This window comes from Scaptodrosophila lebanonensis, unplaced genomic scaffold (genome assembly GCF_003285725.1).
Source record: "Scaptodrosophila lebanonensis strain 11010-0011.00,11010-0021.00 unplaced genomic scaffold, SlebRS2 tig00000001-arrow-pilon, whole genome shotgun sequence".
In the NCBI taxonomy this organism is placed as follows: Eukaryota; Metazoa; Arthropoda; class Insecta; order Diptera; family Drosophilidae; genus Scaptodrosophila; species Scaptodrosophila lebanonensis.
Genome location: NW_022060529.1, coordinates 15,580,406 through 15,604,621, shown reverse-complemented (window position 1 = coordinate 15,604,621; position 24,216 = coordinate 15,580,406). Strand labels below are relative to the sequence as shown.

Sequence of the window (24,216 nt, the reverse complement as noted above, 5' to 3'; positions counted from 1 at the left end):
CTGCCATATTTCGATCGGTCGAAACTACACCTAATTCTGTTTTTACACGGTAGATTGGTTCCAGAAACAACCGTGTAAAAATGTAGATGATTGATTTAGATCTGTAAAGAACACCGTGTTATATCAAAATCGTGTAAAAAAGACCGTGTAAAAACAGAATTAGGTCTTTATTGTTCATTGCGGTATTCTAAGAAAATGTACCTATAAGCTGTTTTTGTGCCTCACCATCATTTCAAGTTTCATCAAAAATAGTCGATGGACGCAAAATTATTTGTTTTTAATTTATTATCATTTAAATATATTTATTTATTATAAATATTTAATTAATTTACACATTATTATCGAAATTGGTAATCCACGAGTATACATAGTTATAGTTATAATAGTTATAGTTAGTTATAATATTATATGTAGTATGCATCTGCATCTTTACAAGAATTTTCCTCTCGCCAATCCACACACACAACAATTCTTTCAGCATTCTTTAACTGTTGTTACTTCCAAATTCTTCAATTTATTTAATTGATTGAAACATTGATTAGCCTTTTTATTTATTTCCCTGGATCGCAAATGTATTTCGTTTCAAAAGCTTTAAAGTGTATGTTAAACTCAAAAAGAATGGGGAAAGAAGAAAAATGTAGAAAATCCAAGTTTTTCAAGGCCCGTTCTTCATTAATAATTTTTCCTGTTAGCACAGGGATTTTTTCTTCCTTTATTATTTCTTGAATTTACAATAAACATTTAAAAAAAAGATTTTAAGCAATCACCAATAAAAATAATAAAAATATACAAATTTGTTCAATAAACTAAAAGGTAAATTTTTCATTCACGTTTTTGTGTGTACATACATATGAGTATGTTCTGAAATCGCTGCCCAACTATCCATTAATAGCGATGCTGGAATCTCATATTCCTCTATTTTCAACAAAATCAGTAAATTCTAAGAAAAGTTATTAACGTAATAATTCTGCTCGAGTGCCTAGATTATTTGTTTAATCTTTTTGCTTTTTATTGTTAATTGACTGTATTCCCTATATTCCAGATACACATATCTGTAGCTTTTTTAGTTTTTAGTTCGTTCTGAAATTCAAATTAATATTTGAGCGCACATGAATAACATTCAGTATTTTTGAGTATTTTAAAGCTTTCTGGCCATTTTACAAAGTAACGAACAAAAGCTCGGCGCTGGCATTGCGGTTAGCTGTGAGCTTTTGTCAGGCAGGCAAATCGGGTGGCTTTTTTAGTGCCAAACAAACGTGGTGCTTGTGTAGACAGTGGCGCCAACTCGTTGGGGCTGCTAGCTCCAACTCGTTGAACCGCTGGAGCAGAAACAACGAACAGCCAAGCTTTCAGTGTTGAACGCGGATTTGTGACGAGCGGAGGTAGAGCTTGGCTGAAAACATTCTGTTAGACAAGGCACACACACACACACACAAATACAGCAAGTGTAAGTGCACAAAGTGTTTAAGAAAAAATACAAAATTGTCACATAAAAGTCTTGTGAGAAGAGTTTCGGGCTAAACGAAATTGCTGTTAATCGTGCAGCAGCAGATTGTGGTGAAGAGCAGTAAAGTTTTGATTGCAAATAACATAAATACATGCATACATACACACGTATATGCACATACATACACAACTGCGCGTTGCTCACCCACACAGAGACACTTTTACGAAGTTACCTGCACACCGCGCCTACTACGCCATATGAGTACTAGTACTACGAGACCTACTACCGCGTTTTCTTCATTTTTGCACGTGTGTGTGTGCGTTTGGTTGTGTATGTGAATATTTGATTGCGTTCGGTTTCGGTTTGGTGTGTTTTCAAAAGTCGAAAAATTGGTGTGTGTGCATTTCTTGAAACGAGGCCAATGCGTTGACTTCTTTCTTCTTCTGTGCCTGCTGGTACCGCCTGCCGCTTCATTTACAAGTTATACAATAATCGTACAACTCAACTCGGTGGCGAATAAGCGTCCCCCATTTATTTGTTATTTGTTATTTTTTCCTTAATGCTGCTCGGCTATTACAGACACACTCGTAGACAACATACTCACACAAAGGTAGCCGTACACACACACACACACACACACACACACACACACATACACGCATACATAGATATTATCAAAGTAACCTTCAGAGGAGCTTGTGCAACGTTACTAAAAGCCCTAGCAAGAACAACAACAACAACAAGAACAGTGACCACGGTAGCACCAGCACCAGCTCCAGCTCCAGCAACAACAAATTCAAAAGCAATGTAAGTTAAGCAGCCATTAGTGCACGTAATTACTCATTATTGGTCATTTAGCTAGATATGGCAACTGTTGGACAATTTGTCAGTTATTTGCTTACGTACACTTTCAATTTTAAATGGCGTTGGTGTGCTTGTTCTTGTTGTTGTTGTTGCTGTTGTTGTTGTTGTAGCTGCTTGCCGTGTAGTGTGTGCGGCGGGCGTGAATGCCTCAATGTCAACCTTGCCTTGGTGGCCAGCCAGTCAACCAGTCAGCCAGTCAGCGAGCGTATTTTTCTAGTCCTACGCGCGCACACACCGACAGACACATGGGCTAACACACACACACACACACACATACACGCATAGCACACGCTACTCTTTGCCCCTTACACAGACGTAAAAAGGAGAACAAACGAGCGAACGAACGGCAGCCAAATGGCAACGAAGCCGCCACGCCATCGCTTCCACCGACTGCCCCCTTCTTCCCCTTTTATCAGGCCCTCCTGCCTTGTTGGCAGCTTCGGCTCCACTCCCCCACTCGAGTGGATAGATATGTATGTGTGTATGCATGTGTGTGTGTGTGTGTGTGGGGGCTCTGTAGTTCACAGTGTTTGTGCCAAACCAAAAGAGACAGGCTTACACCACGTTTCCCCCTTTGGCATGCAACATCGTTTGTAAGTGCATTAGGAATTTATATCTAGAATACATTACTAAAGGGTTTGAAGCCCATTAGAATGCCAAGCTGCCTACGAGTATAACTCTGGACAGAACTACGATAGCAACTCCACCGTAACATACGAAATTGTGTGTTGAATTTCAAATGCAATTACTTGCAACAATTTTTACACATTTGAAAAAGAATTGGTAGAAATCCCCCTAAAAGTAGGAAAAGCGGAAAAAGCTACAATTAGAAGTATTAGAAGTTTCTTTATAAATGCATGTTTTCATGTTAATAATTTAATTGTTGCTGAAATTTTACAATTTTCAATTTATTCACTTTTTTAAAAACATGAATTTACAAGAGAGGTAAAGATATCTTAATGTTAACTTAGCCTTTTCTAGTTAATTAAATAAAATGGAGAAATATCAAACTAAAATTGCACAAATAATTTCTGGAGAGCTGTTTAAAAATGTCTCGATTTGTTTGATTCACAAAATCATTTGTTTTTGTTGTAGATTTTTTTCAGTTAATTTCCTATTAATTGTTTATGATTTTTTCAATTTATTAATGTCTACGTAAATAACTGAAACTAAATACCATTTAGACACATATTCTTATTTCTATACCTTGGCCCACATACTGTCTACAAAACAGAATGCTAGAAAACCCACTTAGAGATTTTAAACAAATGTGAAAAATGCATTGCAATTGCAGTTTCTTTGTTTAATCCAACACTGCAAAAAAAATCCATTTGGGATAAAATGCTTGATTAATGTCAGCTTTCCAAAAACACTTTCTTAATCCGCAAAAAACTGCAATAAAAGATGCTTGTCTAAATGGCGCTTAAAATTTTGGCATTACTAGTAGGAATATTTTCTATAATCTAAAATACAAATTTTCTAAATGTTAGTATTCTTCTACACTTGTATACAATCGTCGAAATAAGATAATTTCTTAAACGTACCCAATGCTAGTGGGAAAATTTTGAAAAATAACTTCAGAATCCAGTTCAACAGACGCAATCGTGGTGGTGAAGTTCCCAAAATCTTTCATAATTAATTCCATTAAACAAACAGTCGAACAAGAAACAAATAGAACGATAAATACCCAGAGCCCACTCTTTTTTCCGCAACAGCATTTCAATTAAACTAAACTTGGATGTATACACGAGTTCGAAAGTTCACGGATCAGAAGTCTATATCTAGCTATTCTCCTTCCCCTGCCTGTTACATTCATACTGGCGCTTACATTATATATTTGGACTATTATACTCATATGAGCAGCATGCAGCAATACAACGAAGTGGGAAAATCTTGCACATAATTTCCACAGCATGCTAAACTTATTTAGTTCCTAGATATATCTTTGCTGCGCTCCTTTTTTACAATTCATTAGTACTCATAAAAGCTCATCCATAAACCGTTTGAATACGTACCAAATGTTATCACATGTATTATTATTCAGATATTAGGTTGTAAACTTTATTGTTTCGCAATAATTGTGCTTTGCTTATTATGCTGCTTATGTATTAAGTCCTTCGTAAGTCGGATTAGTAATGCACTGGCCATGGCCGCATGCTGTTTCCTTAAAAATCTACCTTCATTCTGCTCAGCAAACAAGTCTCGCTTACCCGGAAAAACCCACAAATAGAAAGCTGTTAAATCAACTCAGTTGCAGCGACTCCCACGCGACCATGGCGCCATTTTCCAGTCCGTACTCTTTCTACCTGGCTCTGGTCCCAAACCACAGTGCACCTCATGAACGTGCCACAAAGTCACGTCGATGCAGCGACACAAAGAAGAGGTGCACATAGCCAGCATAATACCCTTGATGGCAATTTGTTCGCTTAGCGGCGCCTTCTTGTTTGCTCTGCCACCGTGGGGCAGCAGACCAGAGAGCGCATGTGTCCAGAACACGCTTTCGTAAACTAACCTTTTGGCACCACGTCACGGCCTTCGTAACACACAGAGTTCAATTGTTAATCGTCCAAGTGCTACACGCCATGTATTGTTTATATTCATGTATTCATTTCCATAACAAATCTCACACAAACTCTGGCCATTAGCGACAGTGGCTCCCACAGCCATAATGGCAATCAAATAGCCGAGTGGAGAGCATTTCCAGGGTGGGGGTCACTATTTCGTATGTAGAATGCGCCAATAAAAACCTAATACCGCCATCAATAATACAGTCTGTGTTGCATGTCCATTGGATATGATAATATTGGACATAAACAATCGCTTTCTGCTCTAATAAAACCCCTTACGATAAATACTCAAATATACTTAGTATACTATATACATATACTCGAATACTCTATATATTCCTAAACAATTTGCACAACTGGCGGATGCATAATTTACAATGTTTGTATATCAAAGACAATAAAATCGATTAGGATTTTTATGAAACGATTCTATGCACGAATTGTACAGAAATTACTCTTATTCCTAACATGCAAATACATATTTACAGAGAAGATATTGAAAGAACCCTTAGGTCACAATATTTGTAATATGAAAGTTTAATTGGTTTAAGATTAATTGCCTTTTTTCAATTAATAAGCAATTTTTTTCTATACCACATTAATTGTTAATCATTTCGATGAAAGTCTATTTTTATTATTAATAGCTTTCTACGAATATTTCACCTACCTTCACATTGGTTCTAACAATTACTTAACTACACTTTTTACATGTCATCGTCATTATATACTCTTTGTACGAGTACGGGGGGGAACTGCACTTCTAAGGTTTTGCAATAATTTCTGAATCGAGCTTTTCGAAGATAATACAATAATGAGCTTGCTGTATTCACAAATGTAGAAGACAAGTTCTTGCACATGGCTGACACGAATAGTACAAATACTTGTATGTCCCATTAAATTCGCAAAATTACTCGCAATTTGCTCGCATAGCATGGGTGTAGTTCGTTTCACTGAACTAAGTTCAAGTTTAGTCTTTTTGTTGAGCTCATTGGGGCTAGTTGTTAAGCTGCCAAGTTCTGTTCTTGGTCGGAAAAAAATGCTAGATAAATAATGCAGAGCTTTTAAATTGGAGAGCAAAGTGAGGAGCCAATTTAGATTTCTTTTACTTCACATCCAAATTTTAAATAGGGTAAAATCCAGCTAACATAAGCCGTGTTCAGGTATGACAATAACTTTCTTATTAATCAAGTTGGTTCCATATCTTTATAAGCAAAATGTTTTTCATACAACAACTCTTTCTCCAAACATAACTCTAAAATATCAGATGAGTTGTTCATAAGATAGTGATCTTAAAAGTGATCTTTAAAAGTGTTTAAAACGTATTTTAGAGAATTGATAATGTGTTTGTTAGAGATTTAAAAAAAAACAGATTAATTTTTAAAACGTTATTAGGAAAAGAATAAACCAAATCATAGTTTTTCAATTACATATATTTATGCGCTTCGTTTAATATATTATCAGTATCAATATTTTATTTCAATGTCAAGTTGAAGAATTAGATTGGGAAGATCGTTTTCAGGGTCCAATTTTGTATATATCTGAATAAGTGGCCGATGTGCTTTCAAATCAAATTAATACTTTAAGAAATCATTAAACGCAGATCAAAAAATTCCTTAAGAGATCAGACATAGGGCGACTTATTTCAATAAAAAACCAAAGCGTTTGTAGTTTTTGCAGCTTGATTTCAGGGAACCCTTAGGCTTTGAAGTCGATTTAATGAAGGGAATACAACTGTGGCACTTACAAGTATTTTCTATTGAAAAGGCAAATAAAAGCGTGCTGGCCAGTAAATGAAAACTATTGTTACCTGGTTAATGGTATTGACAAGCTCGGGGGCGTTTATTTGCTACGTTGGCTTAAAAATTAAAAGGTGCGGCTCTGGCATTATGTCGTGTTTGAATTACACAAAATTTGCCGCTCGAGAAATGCATTTAATGGATGTCAATTGAGGAAATTTCAGTAGCTAGTCCAGAACAACAAAAACAATAAGAATGCAGCTCTAAAAACGTCAGCAATTGAAATGAAATGCAATTCGCTGTCAGTTCTCCAAACGCTTAGCATTTTTGTTGTTGTTGTTTTGTTTTGTAAGTTACACAGAAGTGACGTCAGGCAGTCGACCAGGTTGAAATAAAGCAGCAACAACAATATTTCTTGCTTTGGACAGCTCGCAAATTAATGTTTAACGTGCTGCCTTAATGATTGAAACGCGTTAGAAGAGTCGAGCGTAACAAACGCACGTAGTTGCGTCGACAGCGACAAAAACAAAGTTAGCGATGACGAATCCGCCAAATTGAATGAAAATGAATACAACAAATACAAAAGTACATACATACATACATATGTATATGTTTAGTTGGTATTGTTAAATCTGAAGACACACACATGCACGCACACATGCGCGTTTATACAGACGTTGCTCCCGCTGACTGGCACTGAAGTTGTTGTTTATTATTTTGTGTAACAAAGATCAAAAATCAAAAGACAGAGGTAGTCGTCATCGTGGCGTATACGTAATTTAAGTTTTGATTCCGTGCCAAGCGCAGTTTAGCTGTAAGTTTAACATGCCTCGCATCGTTTCGTTCCACAAATTTTGGCTATGCATGTGGGCAGCACCGTGGCATTCATTATGCAACAGTTTGGCGGTTTGAGCGTGTAGCGTAAACAAACTTATAGCCAAGGTACAACCAGCGACAATATGAAATGTCAGGACTGTCTATGGCGCAGCAGGAAAATGCAATAAAAATGTTAATATTTACAGTGGAAGCACACAAATAAGAATCTGCTCAATTCGACTACTGAGTTGATGGTGTATGCTTAGATAAACATTACTAGCTTTACATCAAGTTTGTTGTCTTCACATACATACTATACTTCCCATAATAGATGTGTTTATATCCGCAAAGCTAGCTAGAGAAGGGTTTTTGAAGAACCCGTGTCCCACTGGCTCTATGATTTCTTATAAAATAAAAAATAAAAATAAAAATATTCTGCCAGACACTCGATTGGAAATAGATTCTAAGATAGTAGAAGACAGAATATTTTAAGGCAGGAAATAAATATAATTTTTCTTATAACTTGAAATGAATATTTTCATTCAAAAATATTCTCCGAGACACTCGATTGGAAATAGATTCTAAAATAGTAGAAAACAGAATATTTTAAGGCATGAAATAAATATCATTTTTCTTATAACTTGAAATGAATATTTTCATTCAAAAATATTCTCCCAGACACTCGATTGGAAATAGATTCTAAAATAGTAGAAGACAGAATATTTTAAGGCAGGAAATAAATATAATTTTTCTTATAATTTGAAATGAATATTTTCATTCAAAAATATTCTCCGAGACACTCGATTGGAAATAGATTCTAAAATAGTAGAAGACAGAATATTTTAAGGCAGGAAATAAATATAATTTTTCTTATAATTTGAAATGAATATTTTCATTCAAAAATATTCTCCCAGACACTCGATTGGAAATAGATTCTAAAATATAGTAGTAGAAAACAGAATATTTTAAGGCAGGAAATAAATATAATTTTTCTTATAACTTGAAATGAATATTTTCATTCAAAAATATTCTCCGAGACACTCGATTGGAAATAGATTCTAAAATAGTAGAAAACAGAATATTTTAAGGCATGAAATAAATATCATTTTTCTTATAACTTGAAATGAATATTTTCATTCAAAAATATTCTCCCAGACACTCGATTGGAAATAGATTCTAAAATATAGTAGTAGAAAACAGAATATTTTAAGGCAGGAAATAAATATAATTTTTCTTATAACTTGAAATGAATATTTTCATTCAAAAATATTCTCCGAGACACTCGATTGGAAATAGATTCTAAAATAGTAGAAGACAGAATATTTTAAGGCAGGAAATAAATATAATTTTTCTTATAATTTGAAATGAATATTTTCATTCAAAAATATTCTCCCAGACACTCGATTGGAAATAGATTCTAAAATATAGTAGTAGAAAACAGAATATTTTAAGGCAGGAAATAAATATAATTTTTCTTATAACTTGAAATGAATATTTTCATTCAAAAATATTCTCCGAGACACTCGATTGGAAATAGATTCTAAAATAGTAGAAGACAGAATATTTTAAGGCAGGAAATAAATATAATTTTTCTTATAATTTGAAATGAATATTTTCATTCAAAAATATTCTCCCAGACACTCGATTGGAAATAGATTCTAAAATATAGTAGTAGAAAACAGAATATTTTAAGGCAGGAAATAAATATAATTTTTCTTATAACTTGAAATGAATATTTTCATTCAAAAATATTCTCCGAGACACTCGATTGGAAATAGATTCTAAAATAGTAGAAGACAGAATATTTTAAGGCAGGAAATAAATATAATTTTTCTTATAACTTGACATGAATATTTTCATTCAAAAATATTCTCCAGACACTCGAGATTCGAATTAGATTCTAAAATAGTAGAAAACAGAATATTTTAAGGCATGAAATAAATATCATTTTTTTTAACTTGAAATGAATATTTTCATTAAAAAATATTCTCCAGACACTCGATTGGAAATAGATTCTAAAATAGTAGAAAACAGAATATTTTAAGGCATGAAATAAATATCATTTTTCTTATAACTTGAAATGAATATTTTCATTCATAATTAGAATTAGATTCTAATTATTTGTTAGCTCTTTATAAATAAATAAATAAATTTTCATTCGTAAATATTCTCCCAGACACTCGAGATTGGAATTAGATTCTGAAATAGTGGAAGACAGAATATTTTAAGGCAGGAAATAAATATAATTTTTCTTATAACTTGAAATGAATATTTTCATTCAAAAATATTCTCCGAGACACTCGATTGGAAATAGATTCTAAAATAGTAGAAAACAGAATATTTTAAGGCATGAAATAAATATCATTTTTCTTATAACTTGAAATGAATATTTTCATTCAAAAATATTCTCCCAGACACTCGATTGGAAATAGATTCTAAAATAGTAGAAGACAGAATATTTTAAGGCAGGAAATAAATATAATTTTTCTTATAACTTGAAATGAATATTTTCATTCATAAATATTCTCCAGGCACTCGAGATTGGAATTAGATTCTAATTATTTGTTAGCTCTTTATAAATAAATAAATAAATTTTCATTCGTAAATATTCTCCCAGACACTCGAGATTGGAATTAGATTCTGAAATAGTGGAAGACAGAATATTTTAAGGCAGGAAATAAATATCATTTTTCAGTTCGGCGGCAGAAAATGTCGAACTAGATTCTTTCTAAGAGCCTCAGCCATTTTTGCCGATCTTTTTGTATTTAAGAAAGCCTTTTTTGCAGAAATACTGAACTAGAAATGGGAAAATAAGCAGATTATTATTTCTATTATTGTTCCTATTAACGAGCTACATCCGTAAGCACCACATATACTCGAATAGTTCCGTATGTGCTACGTATATGCTCAAGCATGATTGCACATGCAATATTAAAGGGCGCAAGTAATTGCGCTAAGCACGCCAACTAATGCCGTTCTTGGAAAAGTTTTTCAAGGAATTAGGGTTTACTGCTCATACAATATCTCCACCTGCAGTTCCTGCCCGGGGCATTGCGATGAGTGAATAGGAACCGCAGTTAAAGCTGTTTACGCTGCGTATGCGTAATGTGCGCAACTAAAATCTTATCAGACGGCTGCCAAGTTTCTGAATAATGGCACACAAATGTGGGAAAGTGCAGCGCTCTTCTACACGCGAGTGGCATACGAGTATGCAGCAGCTCGATATGCGCCATGAATGAGCAGTTGGCTTGGGGGCTAGCTGATGATGATGTGTTCGCTCGACACACACAGCCCCCCCAGACAAACGCACCCATCCCATCCGTCTAGTGGCTCTGAGTGTGTATTTTATTTGCTTGAGTGACAAACACAAACACAAGCACAAACACAAGCACAAACAATGCCAAAATAAGCTGCCAGCTTATCAAGCCAAAGCGTCGCTTGTGCCCGACAATTAAAATGGCAGCTAAGACGTAATTAACTTAAAAATGTGCATACGAGTACACGCCACTCAGCCAACGGTTGCTGTCGGGCCGTGCAAGTGTAAACGGCAGTGTCGAGTATGCATCCACTTGCTAGCTACTATATAGTATAGTACTTGCCAATTTTGTATGCTGAATCAAACCTGTTGTGCTGGGTGTGGCCCAATATCTTGACGTTCTTGCTCATAACTGCAGGTTGGAGCCAAACAGAAAGGCACGTCCAACGTCCAACGTGCAGCGCCCCACAAGCGTTTAATTGACTTTTTTTTTTTTTTGGTGCTCAAATCTCAATTAAAACGTGTAGCAATATTTTTGGAAACTCAAATGGGAATTTCGCAATAAAAGACATTTCAGATATGTAATTGCAATTTTGCGCTGGCCCTCGCTCTTCATGTTATTTAATATGGAAATGATATAACAGGCATATACAACAATTTGGCATTTGGCATCGAGCATATACATATGTAATACTAGTATATATGTAGCACCGTTCATGGTTTCAACTGCCATAAATTGTGCTCTATGTCCTGCTGGCGGTATCAGAAATTAAAAGCAAATACCGAAAACCGCCGCCAGCTTCACAAACCATGGCCAGCAAGACATCAAACCACAAGCATCTGGGTGGGAACTAAAGCTGAGTAACACACAGACTATATGTATGTATAGTATATAGTACATATGTACAAGTATGTATATGCTTCGTGCAATTCGGGTCAGTTGTTGCATCTGTAGTATATACAGGTAATACACGATAATGTCAACTGATGGCTAATTGTTTCCAGCAAATTAACACTGGCTGCGAAGTCAAACAAAAAGTATAAATTGGGTGCAAATGCCTGGCATGTTATTACTCGTATATTGTCATTTGTTTACGTCAATGAAAACGACAACCGCCAGCGAGAAAAAACAGTACAACAATAAATGGTTGTGACTCAAAAAAAAAAAAGAGCATAAAAACGCCATATTTCAAATGATTTTTGATATATTTTCATAAGAATTATCGATCCATGACAGTGGGACTTAATTTCAATTAAGAGGAGCGTTCTCTTCTTAAGCGTCTAAGATTATCATAAACTCGATATCATAAACTCGATATTATTATCGATATTATTATTATTCAGATATTAGAAGAGACAGCACGAGTATTAATGAAGAAAATCTGAATTATCTAAAGAGCACAGGTGGAGAAAATTTCAACAAAGTCTTATAAGAAACGTGATATTTGTTGTGCAAGGTTTAGTTTTGTAATAAGTAGATAACAGAATTAAGTAAGATTTTTGAAACTAAATTAAAAAGAGCTACAATTTCTTGCCTATTTCGACAGCTTGTTTTCGAATACGCTCCAAAAAGTTAATTAATAATAATGTTAGATAAATATTTGGTATGATTGGGCGCCAAAATGGAATAAAAATTGCTGAAAAATGCAATGCTGAGAACTTTTTTTGTATAACACAGTTGCCGAAACAAATCGCATGCATAGTTTTTGTTATACACCTAATTCTGTTTTAACACGGTTTGAAAATGAAAAATTTTATATATGGTTGCACGACTTTATTCGATTTAGCACGATTCTAAATAACACAAAAATAAATATAAATAGAAACACACACAGCTGACAAACTGCTGGAAACCATTCCTATATGGGTCGTTATGCTGATTTTAATAGGTTTTAGCGATGAGGAACCAATCACCTGTTTTTGATTCTGATCAATGTCTTTTTTTACACGGTTTTTTTATTGGACGACTTTTTCTGGAACCCATCTACCGTGCAAAAACAGAATTAGGTGTATTCTATTCAAATATAATCAGCAGATCATTTGCTTATTTTAACAACAATTTTCACTAGATTCAGTCCTCACTAAGCCTAGTTGCAGTTGAACATTGAAGTGTGCCTGCGCAGCCTTCCTTGTTACCTGGCTCGCATTGCCAAAGTTCATAGTTCAACTGGTGGGTGGAGGTGGGCTTGTTTGTTGTTGTGGCACGCCTACTGCAGTTTCATGCGACTAACTGGCGATGCGCACCTTCATTGACATGGCCCTGACGCCCACTCCATGCTGCATGCAACGAGCACAAACAAAACAAAAAGTAATATCAAAAGAAAAGGGCCGAGCCATACGTACATACATACATAGGTGTCTTTAGCATGACGCACGTGAAAATTGGCTTCAAAAATAGAAACGCATGTGTGGGCCACTTCAGCAAGAAGGTGGCAAACAATGCGAATGACACCATGCAGCAGCACTCAAGAGCCCACGAATTGCCAGAAGGCTGGAGAAGAGCAATATATATGTACAAGTATGTGTACATATGTACATATATAGTACAAGTAGAACAGAAAGTCGAACGGTGAAAAGTTGCTGGCGAGCAGATGAATGAATGAAGCTCATTTACATAAACCCACACACTGATATATTTTTGTGTTTACTTGCGAATAAAGCCATTTAAGGGGCAACGTCGTCTATGGCTGACGTGATGGCAGCCAACTGGTTTTCAGCCCGGCAATTAGGAGGCAAATATTTAGTTTTGCATTTTGATTGCGGCCATTGTTGTTGTTGTTGTTGTTGTTGTTGTTGGTGCTGCCACTCGTAATCTCTTCGTTTGCTTATTAGCTTTTGATTAGTAAGTTACAAAGTGCCTTAAATCTTTATTAGATATGAGAGCTTTAAATGGATTTCCTCTGCTTCATTTTGAAAGCTGGAAAAAACTTCTTTACCTGCGCAGCACAATCAAAACACATTTTTAAATTAAAACTATTCCGCAGACGAAAGTCTGACGCAACCAACGCCACTATTTATTTTGCCAGTCTTGGAACAAAAATGCTAAATTGCTTGGCTTTGAAATTAGAACAAATAAAGGAATTATATCATGGCATGACTAACATCTACGAGTATTTGAACAAAAGCTGCTGATAATTACAATTAATATTCTGGCAGGATGTAGGTAAGCTTTGCTGACAGGTCGAGTCAGGAAATTATGAATGCTGACAGCTTTCATAGAGTATTTACAATTTAAATTTCGATTGGCAATATTTGCTACTTGTAAGCCATTTTAGATTGCACAAAAATGTTTCGAGCAACTTAAGTTAAAGTAAGCAATAATTAGTAATTAAGCTATTTTGAAATATTTTTACTAATAATAATTTTTACTAAGTCTAATTTTAAATAAAAGAAGAACAAATATTAAATAAATATGAATGTTGAAGGAGAAGTCTAATCTTAGATTAAAAGAGAGTCAATTAAATTAAACAAATATTAAGTATTCAGCTATTTTGAAATAATATTATTATTAATATTGAAAGAGAAGTCTAATCTTAAATTAAAAGAGTGTTAATTAAATTAGACAAATATTAAATAAATATTAATGTTGAAGGAGAAGTCTAACCTTAGATTAAAAGAGAGTCAATTAAATTAAACAAATATTAAGTATTCAGCTATTTTGAAATAATATTATTATTAATATTGAAAGAGAAGTCTAATCTTAAATTAAAAGAGAGTTAATTAAATTAGACAAATATTAAATAAATATTAATATTGGAAGAGAAGTCTAATCTTAGATTAAATGAAGTCAATTAAATTAATCAAATATTTAGTATTCAGCTATTTTAAAACATTTTTATTATTAATATTGAAAGAGAAGTCTAATCTTCAAAGAGAGTTAATTAAATTAGACAAATACTTAATAAATATTTATGTTGAAGGAGAAGTCTAAGATTAAATGAAGTCAATTAAATTAAACAAATATTAAGTATTCAGCTATTTTGAAATAATATTATTATTAATATTGAAAGAGAAGTCTAATCTTAAATTAAAAGAGAGTTAATTAAATTAGAGAAATATTTAATAAATATTAATGTTGAAGGAGAAGTCTAATCTTAAATTAAAGAAGAACAAATATTTAATAAATATTAATATTGAAAGAGAAGTCTAATCTTAGATTAAATGAAGTCAATTAAATTAATCAAATATTTAGTATTCAGCTATTTTGAAATATTTTTATTATTAATGTTGGAAGAGAAGTCTAATCTTAGATTAAATTATAAGCCTATTAGACCTCTAAGTAAAGATGCAGTCAGATGAGCAACTTATTTGTCCAGAAATTCCATTTCTATCATATGATTGCCATTCTAAATGAATCTTCAAATGTGTCTAAGGTGGAATGTTTTCTAAAAATGGTGTAGCTACAATATCTTGAGACTAATTAAATGTTATTAGTGTTATACTGACTGTTGTCTCATTAACCCAACCCATTACTATACCTTTGCACAGTCAAGCTACTTGAGCTCAAAGCGCTAAGTACAAAGGCAAGTTTGCACGATTTGTTTTAAATTTTTACAATACAAGTTCTATCTTTAAGAAATTGCAATCAGATAGCCTGAGTTTCGGAAAACTTGAAAACATTTGTCGTGAGCAATACTATCTCATGATTCATGTGAGAAACGCTGCCTTAGAGATAAGCAACACGTATACGTATACTCTTCCAGAAGTTTCATATCGCACAAGTAGTGGGCAGCTAGAACTGGACACATCTGGTCCTTGTATTGTATTGCCGTAAATAAACTTTGTTTGGTTTTAAATTACGGTTTGCAAAGCAGTCACAAAAACGGCATTTAATATAAATTAAATACAGCTTTGTGTGTACGAGTGTGTGAGTCTCGAAAAGTGTGGGTTTCTTGCGGTTTGGGTTTCCATATGCCCGTACAAACATACGAGTATGCAGATACAGAGACACATGTTGTTTAGATAGCCGCGACTAATGACTCACTATCTCCCCCCTTTCTCATATTCCACAGAGAAATGCGTCTCGACACGAACTCAAATGTGGACTTTAAGGCGTTCGAATCCAGCTCATGTGTAAGTGGAAAAATGAATAATCGAATTGCTGTTGAAACTGGTCGCACGATAGCGAAATTAAAAATTGATTGCATCGCAGTTTCACATTTCAATTAACGCGAACCATTAACCTTGAACATGATGATGTTTGCTCTCTCCCCCTCCATGCACAGTTAATCAAATTGGATAATCTAGCTACCTGGGGTGGCTCACAGAAAACGGACACACGACTGCCCATCACGGACTACTCAACGCTTGGCGGCCCCAGGCACAATTGCAGTCCATTTCCATTATCCAAAGATGTGAACAATCGCTTGGTGATTTGGTTAGTGCCGGCTGCATAAGTTTCTCTCTGTTTGATTATCCTAATGCAATGCGCTCTCTCCTTCCCCCAGGGATGGCGACATGACCACATTGGATGTGGACGCCATTACCAATACCAGCGATGAAACATTGACTGAAAGCAATAGCATATCGGAGCGCATCCTGGCCGTGGCAGGCAATCAGCTCAAAGAGGAGCTAAGCACAACAATAAAAGGTAAGGCGACTCACTGAACTCCACCTTCAGTTCCATTTCAACCTCCACCTCCACCACCATCTACCACTTTGTTTATGCCGTTCTTTGTAACATTTCATTTGTTATTGCCAACGAACAGAATGCCGCACTGGCGATGTACGCGTCACGCGCGGCTATAACCTGCCCGCCAAGTATGTCCTGCACACCGTTGCCCCCGCCTACAAGGAGAAGTTCAAGACGGCCGCTGAGAATACGCTGCACTGCTGTTACAGGTGCGTTCCAAACACACCCTTAAGTACACCTCATCGTGCTACAGTCAGAGAAAAATCTATTATAAAAGCCAAATCAGATGCAGGTTTCACAAAAGGGTTTAAAGGTTTTTGGAACTGTTAGAGGAATAGGTTTAGGATATGGGATTTTAGGATATTATTTCAATATTGCATTTTTTTTTTTAATTTAAGCCTTCTAACCAGAAATATGTTTCCAAATATTTTGCCAGAGTGTTTAGAGGATTTTGGAATTGTTAGAGGAATAGGTTTAGGATATTATTATTATTTTATATAATATATTATTTTAGTCTTTTTATTTAAGCCTTCTAGTCAGAATTATTTTTTCAAATATTTTGCAAAGCAGTTTAAAGGATTTTGGAACTGTTAGAGGAATAGGTTTGGGATATGAAATATTAGGATATTATTTCAATATTGCATATTTATTTTTAATTTAAGCCTTCTAGCCAGAAATATTTTTCCATATATTTTGCAAGAGTGTTTAGACGTTTTTGGAATTGTTAGAGGAATAGGTTTAGGATATGGGTCTTTGACTTCAAGAAATCATCATGTATTGTAACAATTGGATTGCAGTTTTCAAACACATACTTGTATATTTTTGTCACATTAAAAAATTGAGTTCGGCTTTTGACTTAAAAATATGAAAACTGCCAAAACTGAAAACCAGCACATACCAAATTTAATTGTTTATAGTTTTTTTTAATAAATAATAGCAAGTTTTCTAAATGAATTTTTAATAGCGAGACCCGTAAAATCAAACTTGTATTTAAGAATTCTACTAGGCTTAGAAGTTTTCAAGTCTGTTTGTATTCAAAATACAGTATGAACTCGTTAATTACAACTAAAGGAAACCTTTTCGAAGTTGTTGGACCTTGCGAGGACAAATTTTTTACTTGAAACTTAATTTTTATTGGAAAATTTATTTTTTGAACATATTTGAACATTAGCAGGGCATTTAATCTCATGAAAGAAATAATATGTTTTTTATTGAAATATCATTTTTCTCGGCACAATAGAGACAGTTTTATAGAGTTTAGAAAATCGAGGAATCGCGTTCGTACTGTACAAGTATAATGAAATCCCGTATCCCTTAGCTTAGCAGATAATATTAAAGTTAGATTTGCGTCAGAGCAACGGGAATATTAACCCTCTCTTGAGTTGTACCCTTGACTGCATAACCCTTTTATTCGCTGTGATTCAATTCAACATTTCTTCTGCCCTTACAGAAACGTGCTGTGCAAGGCCAAAGAGTTGAATTTGCGCACAATTGCCGTTTGCAATGTAAGCGGAAATCAGCGCAGTTTTCCGGCCGATGTGGCCGCACACATTGCGTTGCGTGAGTATTGCACTATTTGCACATTCCATTTGTTGCTTCAAGTTGTCTAACACACACACACACACACACACACACACACACACACACACACACACTTCAACTCAACAGGCACCATACGACGGTTTTTGGACAAGTTTACGCTGCAGGTTGTGATATTGTGCGTGAGTCCTCACGATCGCGGCACCTACGAGGTGCTGGCGCCCCTCTACTTTCCACGCGATCAACTGGAGGAGCGCAGTGCCATGTGGCAACTGCCCAAGGACATTGGTGGCGAGTTTGGAGAGCCACAGCATCCGGATCGTCAAATTCGCATTATTCGCAATCCACAACACAGCGTCCATATGCGTCACCAACAAAGTGAGTATCGCCGGCAACTGCGTCATGCATAGATACTACTAGCTGGCTAATCAGCATGATCGACTCAACTGATAAGTAGTACATAGATACAGCAAGTCAGACTGCCTGCCCCCGTTCGCGTCTGTACGCTCATGTGTGGGCTCTTTAACAACTGCCAATAATGTCGATAAGATTAGAGCTTGGGCTTGGGCCACAAAACACCAAACAGAACGTCGTCAAATGAAATTGCCACACTGCTAGGGCTTCCAGTTACGTTCGCCAGAGCCGCGCGTCTGGTCACCCAGCGAAGGTGTATTCATTTTGCACATTTGATTAACCGTGTTTTCGTTCCAATTACGCCATTCCAGCTAAATCGTACAAATAAATAGAGCAAAGAGTGCATAACTAATTAAGTACGAGTACCTACTACAAGTATACTACATTCAAATGTACGTACAAATTTAAATATAATATAATAAACATGTTGCAAAAAGGTGAATTATATGCCACAACATGCGCAAGCGGTCGATAAACATACATGAGCTACTTTTGAAAACCACAAAAGTGCCACAAAAATTCTGAAATTTATCGAAATTGTTAAAACGGCCGTTAAAGCATAAAGCCCATATTGTCATTATGCTGCTTTAAGCTTTATTTAAACACCACTCGAAAGCGTTGGTGCTTCATAATTAATCCGCTTAAATTATCCTCCTATTTGTGCCGTCATTCTGTATGTGAACAGCAACAACAACAACAACAATTATCTATTTGTGTTTATGGCAGTTATGGCATGAAATTCAGGAATAAAAGCGTTGCATACTTTGGGGGCGCGTACAAAATTATGAACTGCTTGTTAGAACAGGCAAAAAAGCTAATTACATACAAGTACATACATAGTAACAATTCAAAAACTAATAGAGATATAGACACTTTTTTATTAGCAATTAAATTATAAATCTGTTTATTAGACACCATTTTTTATGAAATATAAAATTAAAAAATTTAGCCAGTCTCTGAAATAGAATTTAAAACCGCATTTATGCCCGGCTTATCCACAAGTTATCCCTATTACTCGGATTAACTCCCAGTTTAAGTGCTTCTGATCTGAATCTTTTAGGAAATTATTTTCATTCATACTTTTCACAACTTTTGCCGTGATATGATATAATTTAACATTGCGTATACGCTCCGTGAAGCAAGCAGTTGGACAGCGTTGATCTCATTATCAATCTGTTCAAGTTCTAACGAACTTCAATCTGTTTTTAAATGTAGCTTAGAAGACTAATTACAATAACACCGGCATGATACCAAATGGAACTTGATAAACGTTTTCATTAGTAATTAAATTATTATTATTATGTTTATTAGAGAGGATTCTATTACTCGGATTAGCTCCCAATTTAAGTGCTTCTGATCTGAATCTTTTAAGCAATTATTTTCATTCATACTTTTTCAACAACCAACCAGTTGGACAGCGTTGATTTCATTATCAATCAGTTCAAGTTCTAACGACCTTCAATTTGTTTTTTAATGTAAGTGGCTTAGAAGGCTAACCCAATAACACGGGCATACCAAGCCTTAACTTCGTAGTAGATGTAAAGAAGCACAGCATTTCGTTTCAATAATGCCTGCTTTATTATTCGCTGAAGACCATATCCGAGTATTATTCGAATTACACTTAAATACCGAAACTAATTGCAATTAGAGGTATTAGTAGCATCCCGCTGTTGTAGTATTATTTTCAAAAGCATAAACGAGAACAGCAGTATGTATTAAAAAGATTAAATGCTTTTCCTCGCAGCTGAATTGTTATCTAGTTCGAATAAAATAAATAATGCAAAATAAATAGTTAAATAAAATAAAGCAAACGGCAATTAATCCACACTATTGTACTCGTATATGAATGTGTATGCGCCTCGTAATACATGCACTTATTAATTGCAAATTGCGTAGCAAATTTATTCGCGTTTACAATTATATTTATTTCAAAAACTAAACAATTTTCGTATGACATGTTGGAGATAAAAACAACACGTACCTGAAATCAAATTCAGTGGATCGCTTATCAAGCCACTCGACTGTCAGTGGCTGTTGGTTGCTTACTTGTGTTATTTTAGACAAAGCCTGTGCTTCTTTCTTAAATCATGTCAGCTCTTAGGCAGATACAACGCAACTTGTTTATCACTAACAACGCGTTTGATTTTATCTCGCCAAGCGGGCCAGGGCTGGGTGCGGAATGAGCCTATATGACGCGAGATGCTGATGCTGATTCTGCTCTGCTGCTGCTTCAGTTGCTGCTGCTGCTGATGCTGCAGAATCCAGGTCCAGTCAGTTTCTCAGTTGGCCCGACAGCAGCCCACGCTAACTCGCTTGCTCGCGCTTTTGCTCGGAAACATTGCAGTGACAAACAAGTGCCCAGTGCGCCAAACGGCTCTGAACGGCTTATATTATAAATATATTGTGGCGCTGACTGCTTTCTTAATCTTCGTTAAAGAGCGCGTCAATAAAAATGATAAACAATTCGTTTGAGTTTTCATGTAATACAAGACTATTTACTCTTCATAGTATATGTTTAGTTAGCTGTGTCATCACAACTCAAATAAAACAAATTGATTTTTGTTGCAGCCGACGACGATTCCGACGCCAGTCCGCACGATATGGAAGGCAATAGCTCCGATCTGGAGGGCGGCACCACCAACATGAATGGCCTCAGCTTGAACTCGTACAGCAGCGGGCTGCAGACACAGCTCCAGGTATTTATTTAGTGTCAACTCCTCCAACTTGCCTAGGTCAATAGGTCATTTCCATTTCCATTTAACTAATTGCATAAATGCTTCCACTGCTCAAATTACAGCGTGATCTGGACAGACAGCACTTGCTAAGCGACAGACCACGCGCCGGCATTTATGAAAACGTCATCTCGGAGGGCATCGAGGGCATGGAACACCAAGAGAGGTGAGTGCCGGCGTTCTTCTCACAACACTGACAACTTTGTTATGGTTGCTGCGCAAGCACACTCGCATTAAAATATTACACAATGTCAACAGCAGCGTTGACAGCTAGACACAAGCTTAAACAATCGTATGCCTATACTACTTGTTTATGTACTATATGTACAAGTATACTTATCTATGTATGTATCAAGTGTCCACTTGCGTCACTAATTACATTTGCCCAGCTGTCTGCAGCCCATGAAAACTGAAAACAGCAGATCAAAGACCAAGCCAGAGGCAAGCAGCAAGTAAACTCCTTCCTTATTAAGCACCTTCCCTCCCCCAACTGCGCCTGTCGGATTGTCGAGCTGTTTGGGCATGCGGCAAGCGCTTATAAACACATAGTATAATATTTATTACAACGTGCCGGAAATATCTTGACCGTCCAACAAATGCCCCTCAAAGGCCGAACTGTTGGCTTCCGTGTCCGCCTATGTAAATTCCTTAGCTGTCGTTCTCGAAATTTTACACAACATTTGCACGCGAACGCAATTTGTGCAAGTGTAATGAAGTGGCTGTCGTCCTGCAGGGTGCTAATTGAATCTAGAGCTTCGAGTGGGGCCGGCACCATGTGCCAGCAGGTGGCTGTCTGCCCATGACGTCATGACTTCATTCCATCAAACACGAACCGTGACGTCTCACCTGAAGTTCGTCATCAGTTGCATGTGCCCATGACGTTAAGTCTAAGTACGGTTCGTCCAAAAATAGGAGTATGGGATAAAAATAGCTGACTCGACCCTTGGCTTGCTGCTATAAAAGATGCGCCATAATATTAGGTGTCCTAAATGAAAGAAAGGAAATGCTCAATGAATTTAACAAAAATGTCATGAATATATTGCTAATTCAATTACTTCCAATAAGTTCAAAGTTCAAGGGCACCTCAAATTAGTTTTCGACCACAACAAATTTCTTTGGTATTATAAGTATATTCAAAGTCTAATTTCAAGTTACTAAAGCATCTCAAGAACTTCTATAACCTAATATATGAATATTCAAGATGTGTGGACCCCTATTGAGGAACATTCAGGCGCCCCGGGTTTTAATTTGAACTTAACTTTAAGCTGCCCCTTTAAGGCGAAATATCTAGCAAGATAGGTTTAAACGCAATAGACGGTCCTCTTTAATTTATCATTTTTTTGTTTCCTTTCAACAAAATTTAAAAAAATTAGTGATTTGAGTTTTGACACGATCCTTAACCTATTATTAGTAATAAATTATTTACGAGCTGGCACATCACAGATTGAAATTAAACAATTTTCATTACTGGCAAATAGATTTTAGCATCAAAGCACGAACAGTGTGGATTTCTGATTGTTTTCATGTCCATCACAGAAATGAACTTTTGCTTTGTTCCATCACAGCTTGCTAGAAATTCAATTTTGGCTACGTTTTCAATAGAATTTAACGTCAATATTGAATTTCATTTTAGTAAAATTATAAACAAGCTACAATAATGGCAGACAAATAATTTAATGAATTTTGATAAATTTTCAAAAAAGGAAAAGTGAATAAAAGTTCAAATTATTATTTCAATCGGATTTAATTGTAAATCTTTTTCTTTCATACTCTTCAAATGTTTGTTAAAAATCGAACAAAGCTGGTTGCAGTTTATTCAACTCTAACAATATACTATTTGGAGTTCAACACATACATATTTGCCGACATTTTCGATGGCTTGTGTATTTTCATCATTTAAGCAGCCAGTGTAATTACATTAGTCTCGGACATTGCACCGATTGCTAATTGTTAACCGAATTAGGCCAGGTACAAGGGCCATTGGCATGCATGTTCCATATCGATCCAAATCGACGCTTATATAGTACAATTAGCTCATGCATTTCATTCATGTCACATGCCAGCCAGATTTTGTGGCATGCGCTGAAGATACGAGCGGCTTTTGAGGCTGCGGTTATTGAAACTCTCAGATGCGACACGTCTGTGCGCATTTGATGTTAACTCAACGAAATCAAAATCGAAACGTTGCGGTTCATTGAATGAAACGACATAAGCAAGCATCATATTTCGCATTTTGTCGACACTTAACAGCAAATCTTTTTAATTAAATACACAAACATACTATATGCAAATATAGTATACACTTAGTTTGAATAAAAAATTAATAAAATTGAAACACAGAACGTTAAACAGTATTTCCTGTCGTACGACATCTCGTTAATTGGTTCATTGTACTTGTGTGCGTGTGTGTGTGTGTGTGTGTGAGCTGCTCATTCAAAATTGAAACAGTGTGCAAATGAATTATTTTTGATTGGCACACGCCAAAATAAAGTGATGCAAAGGAAGAGGAAAATATCATTCAATTTAAGGAAAACTCCAAAAAATTAAAAAAAAAAAAAACAAACGAAATGGCATTCTGCAATAACATTCACTTGTTTTTGTTTTAAAACAAAAACTTACACTCACCCACACACACACACACACACACACACACACACACACACACACACACACATACACACACACACACACACGATATCCGAGTGCAAACATTTGCACAGATTTTTTTGACAAGTTGAGCAAGCAACTGCCTAAAATGCCAGCCAGTTAGTCAGTTAGTCGTACTGACATGGCATTTGCACAAATAAAGTGGTTAGCAGGTTGCCTTGCATGTCCTTGTACAATTTCCTGTGCAGTTGTTGTTATCTCTGCAGTTGTTATCCAGCTTGTTGTTGTTGTGGTTGTTGTTGAAAAACTGATGTCATTGAACAGTCAAAAGGGCGCATACGCGTGGGAGCACATGAGTTGGCAGTTGCATGCAGCCCCAACTCTATTGTCAAAACGGAAAGAGAGTGGCAAAGAGAGAGCAAAAGCACACTAATTTCGTCATAAAGAGAGCGACAGAGAGCACATTAGGTTTCCTGCTATGTGCGCGCGGTATGCGGCATTTCACGGCACTGTGCTGCTGCCGACACTGTGTACACATTATATACATACAAGTATGTACATACATAGTACGTGAGCATGGACAGGCATTCAAGAGTACGGGCATCT

General features: G+C 35.7%; 1 protein-coding gene across 4 annotated transcripts in view; it reads left to right on the top strand.

Moving 5' to 3' along the window:
- Nucleotides 1–1,361: 1,361 nt before the first annotated feature.
- The window catches only part of LOC115620055 (protein GDAP2 homolog), a 28,933-nt gene continuing 6,078 nt past the window's right edge, over nucleotides 1,362–24,216 (top strand). The window contains exons 1-9 of one of the 4 annotated variants that reach the window (XM_030513189.1): nucleotides 1,362–1,447; nucleotides 15,699–15,759; nucleotides 15,912–16,063; nucleotides 16,134–16,276; nucleotides 16,395–16,527; nucleotides 17,769–17,878; nucleotides 17,987–18,235; nucleotides 20,840–20,967; nucleotides 21,069–21,169. In XM_030513189.1, coding sequence (XP_030369049.1) covers nucleotides 15,703–15,759; nucleotides 15,912–16,063; nucleotides 16,134–16,276; nucleotides 16,395–16,527; nucleotides 17,769–17,878; nucleotides 17,987–18,235; nucleotides 20,840–20,967; nucleotides 21,069–21,169 — 1,073 coding nt within the window. In that variant the 5' untranslated portion in view covers nucleotides 1,362–1,447; nucleotides 15,699–15,702. Of the gene's footprint in view, nucleotides 1,448–2,121; nucleotides 2,255–15,698; nucleotides 15,760–15,911; nucleotides 16,064–16,133; nucleotides 16,277–16,394; nucleotides 16,528–17,768; nucleotides 17,879–17,986; nucleotides 18,236–18,644; nucleotides 18,664–20,708; nucleotides 20,752–20,839; nucleotides 20,968–21,068; nucleotides 21,170–24,216 lie in introns of those variants that run through there. The other 3 variants (XM_030513188.1, XM_030513192.1, XM_030513190.1) reach the window with 3 other exon arrangements.